The sequence below is a fragment of the Solanum lycopersicum genome, chromosome 4, assembly GCF_036512215.1.
Source record: "Solanum lycopersicum chromosome 4, SLM_r2.1".
Taxonomy (NCBI): domain Eukaryota; kingdom Viridiplantae; phylum Streptophyta; class Magnoliopsida; order Solanales; family Solanaceae; genus Solanum; species Solanum lycopersicum.
Genome location: NC_090803.1, coordinates 67,951,157 through 67,960,031, shown reverse-complemented (window position 1 = coordinate 67,960,031; position 8,875 = coordinate 67,951,157). Strand labels below are relative to the sequence as shown.

At 35.4% G+C, this 8,875-nt stretch overlaps 1 protein-coding gene across 3 annotated transcripts; it reads left to right on the top strand.

The window, feature by feature from the left end:
* Positions 1-950: 950 nt before the first annotated feature.
* Positions 951-8,673, top strand: LOC101258151 (1,4-alpha-glucan-branching enzyme). Of its 3 annotated transcripts, XM_026030894.2 has the most exons (15): positions 990-1,127; positions 1,797-1,865; positions 2,364-2,483; positions 2,804-3,020; positions 3,512-3,581; positions 3,726-3,995; positions 4,211-5,117; positions 5,313-5,429; positions 5,625-5,687; positions 5,982-6,089; positions 6,459-6,560; positions 6,733-6,800; positions 6,943-7,024; positions 7,261-7,377; positions 8,165-8,673. In XM_026030894.2, exons 1-15 carry the CDS (start codon positions 1,050-1,052, stop codon positions 8,378-8,380), a joined length of 2,604 nt encoding a protein of 867 aa, XP_025886679.1. In that variant the 5' UTR covers positions 990-1,049; the 3' UTR covers positions 8,381-8,673. The 3 variants fall into 3 exon arrangements, with proteins under 3 accessions (XP_069152614.1, XP_019069273.2, XP_025886679.1); XM_019213728.3 differs by lacking the exon at positions 1,797-1,865 and having other exon boundaries at positions 968-1,127; XM_069296513.1 differs by lacking the exons at positions 1,797-1,865; positions 2,364-2,483 and having other exon boundaries at positions 951-1,127.
* Positions 8,674-8,875: the final 202 nt, after the last annotated feature.

Below are 8,875 nucleotides of genomic sequence, written 5' to 3'. Positions count from 1 at the left end.
ATGTTCTCAAAAATGCTTTACCATTCAAAAATTTTATCTTAGTTCCTATGAACTTTATAAGAAGCTTTATTTAATTGGACATGTTATATTATTAGATAATATAATCCGTGACCCACTAGATATGTGTTTAATATTGTAAATTTGTAATCAAGTGCATTTACTTTTTAATTAATTATTTAATGTCATTAAAATAAATCTTTTTTTGACATTCTAAAATTTTGGGCAGAATTAGTTCATCAACATTGGTGACCAAATAGATATGTGTTTAATATTATAAACTTGTAATCGAGTGCGTTTACTTCTTAATTAATTATTTAAGGTCATTAATATAAATTATTTTTTGACATTCTAAAATTTTGAGCAAAATAATTAGTTCATCAATTATTAATACATATCAATGAAAAGAACAAAACTTACTTAGTTTATAAAGCAACAAACAAATTTAGATTGCTCCATCATATTTTCCAATATTAACATTTCAATGCAAGAAAATGAATAATTTTATACTTGATCTTATAACTTATTTTTTGGCCTAATCAATAAGCAGTTAAAATTCATAACTTGATTAAGGGTGTATAGTTTGAAGCTTAAAATTATACCATAACTATCTAATTAATTTATAACTAGATTTGAAATCTATTTATTTATACATATATAATAAACTTTTGAACATACATATATACAAAATATAAAATTGTACAGTTTATATAAGTCAATAAATCCTTAACTATATCTGCATTTATCACTAAAGAAAGTAAAAGGAACTCTTTATAAAAAATATACGTGCACAAAAAATCAACTATAACTATTATGTATGGTTTGGATCGATAAATATCGAAATTGTATAATAGAAATATAAAAAACTAAAAAAATATGTTTTAGTTCAATTTCGAAACGAATGGGGTCTGTGTGAAATATTCAAAAAGTGGAGGACTACAAAGGGTCATAATGTTTTTTTTTATTATTTATTAAAAGCCACTAAAATGAGGAATCAAGAATCAGAACCTCTAAGAAGGCGAAAGCTGAAGCAAAGTAGCATAATTTGATCAATGGAAATTAATTTCAATGTTTTATCAAAACCCATTCGAGGATCTTTTCCATTTTCCTCACCTAGAGTTTCTCCACGGGTAATTTTTTTTACTAATTTCATGTTAATTTCAGTTGATTTTAGCCTTTTCATTATATTTTCCTGTAGTTCTGGATCGTCTCCTTAAATTTTTTTTAATATATAATATCATTTATGGAAGAAAAATGACACTTATAGAACCTTACGTAGTATCATGTGACAAATTTGTAAGATGGTTGAGTGTATAAAAATCAAAAACTGAGAGATGATGGGTGTGTGGGGAGAGACCATATTTAGAAAGAGTGTTGTAGGAGGTTATGGAGGACACAGATGAGGGGTAGAAGGTCAGTTAGGTATTTGAGTGTTGTTTCACTTATCCTTTTATACTAGTAGTCGTGGAATTAGTTGGGTAGTTTCTTGTTTTGTTATTTGATCTTTGTTACTGTTTTCTGTTTCTTGTACTTTGATTTTTGTATTATATATCTTGTTGTAGTTATTGTTCCTCGGTTTCGAATGCTCTAACATGCTTCCTTTTGTGTTTTATCATGGCTTCTTCATATTCGCGTTGCTTTGAAATGCTTTTACTTTAGCTGAGGTCTATTAAAACAATCTTTCTATCTCGTTAGGGGTAAGGTCCTCCCCCAACTCCACTTGTAGGATTACGTTGTGTTTGTTGTTGTAAATCAATTATGTATACATAACAAGTGGATTTTTTACAACACAAACACAGGGTCAAGGCCAAAGTTCTGAACAAATGGACATGCTTTTAGCTCTTTCCCTGGATGGAAGAGGAGTAAAAGTAAACATTATACCCTACAACTCTATTATTAGCCTAAACGGTTCATTATATGTCCAGGGAAATGATAAAAATTGTTTCTTTCTGAAGTTATATAAGATTTGTTATGGATGTTGCTGGAAACATAATAAGTTATAATGCGAGATAGCTACTGAAGTTTGTTTTTTCTAGCCTTTTGAATGTACCAGTGATAGATTCAGTATCGAACGAGAGTGTATTGATTACCTGGTCATGATGTTTCTTATTTTTACATTTTTCTTTTGGTGTTGGACTGCAATTGAAAATGTTGTATCATATGAGACGGATAATTGAGAATGTGTTCTTTGAATGGACCTTGAGAAGCTCAAATGCCTACTCCAATAATTTCTATGAATTCAAATTCAGTTTATGGCTACGAGTCAGTTCAGAGATTAGGATATGCTGCATGTACATGTTCAATTATACTGCAAGATTTCATAAGTTCTCAAGATATCCATGTAACCTCGAGAATTTCTTTGACAGGCTTCTAGAACTAAGATATGTTTTCCTTCTCAACATAGTACTGGACTGAAGTTCGGATCTGAGGGACGGTCTTGGGATATTTCTAGCACCCCAAAATCAAGAGTTAGAAAAGATGAAAGGGTATGTTTGATAATTGATATGGTTGCACGGATAGTATATAAATAGTTGGAAAATTTCTGGACTGGTGTTCATAGCATATTTGATCTGTGCACCATGTGGAGACGTCAAACATGTGTTACTTTGTCCCGCCAACTTAAATTACCTTAACTTGGGAAAGGAGCTCTTTACTCCTGCGGGCATTTGTTATTTGAATTACAATCTTTATGAGCATGGTGTTTCCACATTATCAACTTCTTTCGTGTTGTATATAACAGTTTTTAGCTCCGTTGATACCTTTCTTCCTTTTGATATAAACTCACTGTGGTGCATTGCTTGCTTAGATGAAGCACAGCTCAGCTATTTCCGCTGTTTTGACCAATGATAACTCGACAATGGCATCCAGAGAGGAAGATGTCAAGACTGAAAATATTGGCCTCCTAAATTTGGATCCAGCTTTGGAACCTTATCTAGATCACTTCAGATACAGAATGAAGAGATATGTGGATCAGAAAATGCTCATTCAAAAATATGAGGGAGGCCTTGAGGAATTTGCTCAAGGTAAGAGCCAAGAGTTGTGCTTTAGGCAGTTTGACCTTATTGTGGAAGATGAATTGATTATACCTACTTTGACTTTGCTAGAGAATTTTGCATACCGGGGCGTAAGTAGTGGCTCCATTTAGGTGGCACGAAGCTATTTTTCAATCTTTTAAAAAGCTGTTTGATTGGGTCTTCAAGAAAGTACACAAGTTTTTTGGAGAAGTGACACACCCCTAGGTGTCAGTGGCAAAGCCAAGATTTTCACTAAGGAGATTTGAAATATAAGAAATATACACACAAAGAAGCTGAGGGGATTCAACATGTACTGTATAAGCATCAAATATGGTCTTAAAGCAATTTTGTAGAAAAAAAGAAAGTCTTCCTTCTGTTGCTTCACAATTTCCTTCTATAATCATGGGTTACTCTTTCTGTTCAAAATAGCTTCCTTAATATTGATTTTTGTTGAGATTTAGCAGGTTTTTCTTTTGTAAACTGCTCTCTTTTTTTTGCAGGTTATTTAAAATTTGGATTCAACAGGGAAGATGGTTGCATAGTCTATCGTGAATGGGCTCCTGCTGCTCAGTAGGTCCTCCTCTACTACAAAATAGTAGTTTCCATCATCATAACTGATTTCCTTTTAAAGCATGGTGTTCCAGCATTATTGGCTTTTTACATCTTCTAATTGCTATTAAGGTTATGCTTCTAATTAACTCATCCACAATGCAGGGAAGCAGAAGTTATTGGTGATTTCAACGGATGGAACGGTTCCAACCACATGATGGAGAAGGACCAGTTTGGTGTTTGGAGTATTAGAATTCCTGATGTTGACAGTAAGCCAGCCATTCCACACAACTCCAGAGTTAAGTTCCGTTTCAAGCATGGCGAGGGAGCGTGGGTAGATCGTATCCCTGCTTGGATAAAGTATGCCACTGTAGACGCCACAAAGTTTGCAGCACCATATGATGGTGTCTACTGGGACCCACCGCCTTCTGAAAGGTTTCGTTATTCATACCTTGAAGCTGAATTTTGAACACCATCTTCACAGGCATTTAGATTCATGTTCTTGCTAGTCTTTTTATGTAAGACATTTTGAAATGCAAAAGCTAAAATAATGTGTCTTTACTAATTTGGACTTGATCCATACTCTTCCCCTTAACAAAATAAATCAATCTATAAGTGCTTGATAACTTACTACTTCAGCAATTAAACAGGTACAACTTCAAATACCCTCGCCCTTCCAAACCCCGAGCCCCACGAATCTACGAAGCACATGTCGGCATGAGCAGCTCAGAGCCACGTGTAAATTCGTATCGTGAGTTTGCAGATGATGTTTTACCTCGAATTAAGGCAAATAACTATAATACTGTCCAGTTGATGGCCATAATGGAACATTCTTACTATGGATCATTTGGGTATCATGTTACAAACTTTTTTGCTGTGAGCAGTAGATCTGGAAATCCGGAGGACCTAAAGTATCTGATAGATAAAGCACATAGCTTGGGTTTACAGGTTCTGGTGGATGTAGTTCACAGTCATGCAAGCAATAATGTCACTGATGGCCTCAATGGCTTTGATATTGGCCAAGGTTCTCAAGAATCCTACTTTCATGCCGGAGAGCGAGGGTACCATAAGTTGTGGGATAGCAGGCTGTTCAACTATGCCAATTGGGAGGTTCTTCGTTTCCTTCTTTCCAACTTGAGGTGGTGGCTAGAAGAGTATAACTTTGACGGATTTCGATTTGATGGAATAACTTCTATGTTGTATGTTCATCATGGAATCAATATGGGGTTTACAGGAAACTATAATGAGTATTTCAGCGAGGCTACAGATGTTGATGCTGTCGTCTATTTAATGTTGGCCAATAATCTGATTCACAAGATTTTCCCAGACGCAACTGTTATTGCCGAAGATGTTTCTGGTATGCCGGGCCTTGGCCGGCATGTTTCTGAGGGAGGAATTGGTTTTGATTATCGCCTGGCGATGGCAATCCCAGATAAGTGGATAGATTATGTAAAGAACAAGAATGATGAAGATTGGTCCATGAAGGAAGTAACATCGAGTTTGACAAATAGGAGATATACAGAGAAGTGTATAGCATATGCTGAGAGCCATGATCAGGTATTTTAAATTTATTTCTACAGCAAAATAATTCTCAGAACAATTGCTAGATAGAACCCAAATATACTTGTCCTGAAAGTATAAAGTACTTCTATCGCCATGGGCTTCAGAACATTGGTAGCCATTTAATCACAAGATAAGTTATTTATCCGGTGACATTTTTATGTTCACTCTTATTATGTCTGCTGGATACAGTCTATTGTCGGTGACAAGACCATTGCATTTCTCCTAATGGACAAAGAGATGTATTCTGGCATGTCTTGCTTGACAGATGCTTCTCCTGTTGTTGATCGAGGAATTGCGCTTCACAAGGTTTGTCTGTTGGTATTGCATTTAAGGTTCATATAGGTTAGCCACGGAAAATCTCACTCTTTGTGAGGTAACCAGGGTTCCGATGGATTATTCAATTTTCTGTTTATCCTTTTTATGCTTTGTGTTTCTTTTTCAATATCCCTCTTATTTGGAGGTAATTTTTCTCATCTATTCACTTTTAGCTTCTAACCACAGATGATCCACTTTTTCACAATGGCCTTGGGAGGAGAGGGGTACCTCAATTTCATGGGTAACGAGGTATGTCTTACAGCTTTAGATATTTTTTGATAATTACAATTAGTTTGGCTTACTTGAACAAGATTCATTCCTTAAAATGACCTGAACTGTTGAGCTTCAAAGGGGTTGAAACATAGAGAGAAACAACACGATGAATGTTTCCATTGTCTAGGGATTTTTTTTGTGTTGCTGAGATCACACGTCATCTTAGATATTACATTTTTTACTTTTTTATTGTATAGAAGATTACCTTAAAGAGTTTGCAAGTGTGTCTGTTTTGAAGTAATTGTGAAATGTTTGATGAACTTGTTACAGTTTGGCCATCCTGAGTGGATTGACTTCCCTAGAGAGGGCAATAATTGGAGTTATGACAAATGTAGACGCCAGTGGAACCTCGCGGATAGTCAACACTTGAGATACAAGGTTCAGTATTTTGAATCGCAGCTTGTTAAATATCTAGTAATTTTTAGATTGCTTACTTGGAAGTCTACTTGATTCAGGGGAGGATAGCCCATTTCATTTTGCTCTCTACTTATTTTCCATCGAATTTCTGATTTTTGTTTAGAGATCCAAGTATTAGATTCATTTACACTAATTACCGCATCATTTACTACCACTAAGGCCTTGATGAGCAGCTTAAGTTGATTCTTTAAGGCTATAATTTCAGGCTACCAATCCACTGCCTGCTATATTTGTTGGACACTTTTATTTACATGAAGTGATACTAATGGAAATGCCCTAATCTGATATCTATATTCCTCCGTCTTTCCTCCCCCTCGTGATGGAATGCAGTTCATGAACGCATTTGATAGAGCTATGAATTCACTCGACGAGAAGTTCTCATTCCTTGCATCAGGAAAACAGATAGTAAGCAGCATCGATGATGATAATAAGGTAAAATCATCTAACGTTGAAATGTTGGGTTTATGAATGCTTTAATTCTATCCCAACGACAAGTAGAAACCTTTTTACCTTCCATTTCTTGATGATGGATTTCATATTATTTAATCCAATAGCTTGTCAAATTCGGTAATATCTATACTGATTTATTTACTTCACTTTGCAGGTTGTTGTGTTTGAACGTGGTGACCTGGTATTTGTATTCAACTTCCACCCAAATAACACATACGAAGGGTATATATGTTTTACTTATCATGAAATTATTCCTCTGCTTGTTTTTAATGACTCAGCAAGTTTTATGGAGAAGTAACTGAAACAAATCATTTTCACATTGTCTATTTTAACTCTTTTTCTGATCTTCACATGACGAAAACAGGTATAAAGTTGGATGTGACTTGCCAGGGAAGTACAGAGTTGCACTGGACAGTGATGCTTGGGAATTTGGTGGCCATGGAAGAGTAAGGATTTGCTTGAATAACTTTTGATAATAAGATAACAGATGTAGGGTACAGTTTTCTGACCAAAAAGAACTGTAATTGTCTCATCCATCTTTAGTTGTATAAGATATCCGACTGTCTGAGTTCGGAAGTGTTTGAGCCTCCTACCCTCCCCCTGCGTTGTTTAGCTAATTAAAAAAGGAGAAAACTGTTTATTGATGATCTCTGTCTTCATGCACAGTTTGTTCTCATGACAGGTTGGTCATGATGTTGACCATTTCACATCACCAGAAGGAATACCTGGAGTTCCAGAAACAAATTTCAATGGTCGTCCAAATTCCTTCAAATTGCTGTCTCCTGCGCACACATGTGTGGTACAGTTTTTGCCCCGACCTCCCTTTTTATTGTGGTTTCGTTCATAGTTATTTGAATGCAGAGAAGTTAACTATTGATTGCCACCACAATCACCAGTTAGGTACTCTGAATACTAATTTGAAAGGTAGGAATAGCCGTAATAAGGTCTGCCTTTGGCATCTACTTTACAAAACAAAAGGATGCCAAATAATCTTCTCTATTTTCTCTTTTTCCCTAAACCAGTGCATGTAGCTTGCACTTGCATAAACTTAGGTAAATGAGCAAAAAGGAAGTCGATGGGAACTTATAACCGCCCTGAAGTAAAGCTAGGAATAGTCATTTAATGTCCACCTTTGGTGTCTGCGGTAACATCAACAACAACATACCTCATGTAGTCCCACAAAGTGCAGTAAAGGGAGGGTAGAGTGTATGCAAAACTTACTCCTATCTTAGAGGTAGAGAGGATTTTTTCAATAGACCCTTGGCTCAAGAAAAAGAAGTCCAAAAAGAAGTAACAGAAGTGAAAGCAATGCGTGTAGCTAAGCGACCCATCTTGTTTGGGACTGAAGTAGTTGTTGTTGTTGTTGAAACAGTGCATTTAGATGAACGCATGTCAGAAATGGACAACACAATTATTTGTGCAAGTCAAAAAATGTACTACTAATCTTTGTTCAGGTTTATGTTTAGAAAAGTTAAATAAATGAATTTTGCAAGTAGAAAGATTGCTGGGAGAGAAACTTATTTATATTGAACTAAGCTAAACTATATTCATCTTTTTTTTGCTTCTTCTTCGCCTTGTTTGTGAAGGCTTATTACAGAGTTGACGAATGCATGTCAGAAACTGAAGTTTACCAGACAGACATTTCTAATGAGCTACTACCAACAGCCAATATCGAGGAGAGTGACGAGAAACTTAAAGATTCATTATCTACAAATATCAGTAACATCGGTCAGACTGTTGTAGCTTCTGTTGAGGAGAGAGACAAGGAACTTAAAGATTCACCTATCTGTAAGCATCATTAGTGATGTTGTTCAAGCTGACTGAGGTGATTCGGATGCAAACGTCTGGATCAGATGTCTTCTACGTTGGTGATCTTAGTCCGCGCATGTTGCCTTCAGGGTGGTAGCATTTCCTCTGCAAATTATTAGCATCCAATAAATTTACTGGTTGTAAATAGAAAAAATGCATTTGCATGTATGTGTTCCTCTGAAATTTTCCCAGTTTTTGGTGCTTTGCCTTTGAAGCCAAGTCTCTATATGTAATAAGAAGACTAAGAACAATCACATATATAAAATGTTACTAGTAGATTAGATTACAGTCTCTCATTCTGTTCTTTTTTGGTTCATTCTTTCCAAATCCAAAGTCATTTTTATCAAAGATATTTCATTAGGCATTCGAATTAAGTCATGTTTTAATTAAATGCTTCGACTTCTAAAAAAGTGTTTCAAATAGATAAGTACGAAAATTTGAAACCGCATTTGTGTGTTCTCATTTATCTATAGTTAAGTTAATCACGT

Excerpts from the sequence above, each read along its gene's own strand:
- LOC101258151 (XM_026030894.2), top strand. The coding sequence starts at position 1,050 with ATGGAAATTAATTTCAATGTTTTATCAAAACCCATTCGAGGATCTTTT. Across the intron at positions 3,582-3,725 it reads GAATGGGCTCCTGCTGCTCA|GGAAGCAGAAGTTATTGGTG; the intron begins GTAGGTCCTCCT and ends TCCACAATGCAG. Across the intron at positions 7,025-7,260 it reads AATTTGGTGGCCATGGAAGA|GTTGGTCATGATGTTGACCA; the intron begins GTAAGGATTTGC and ends TTCTCATGACAG.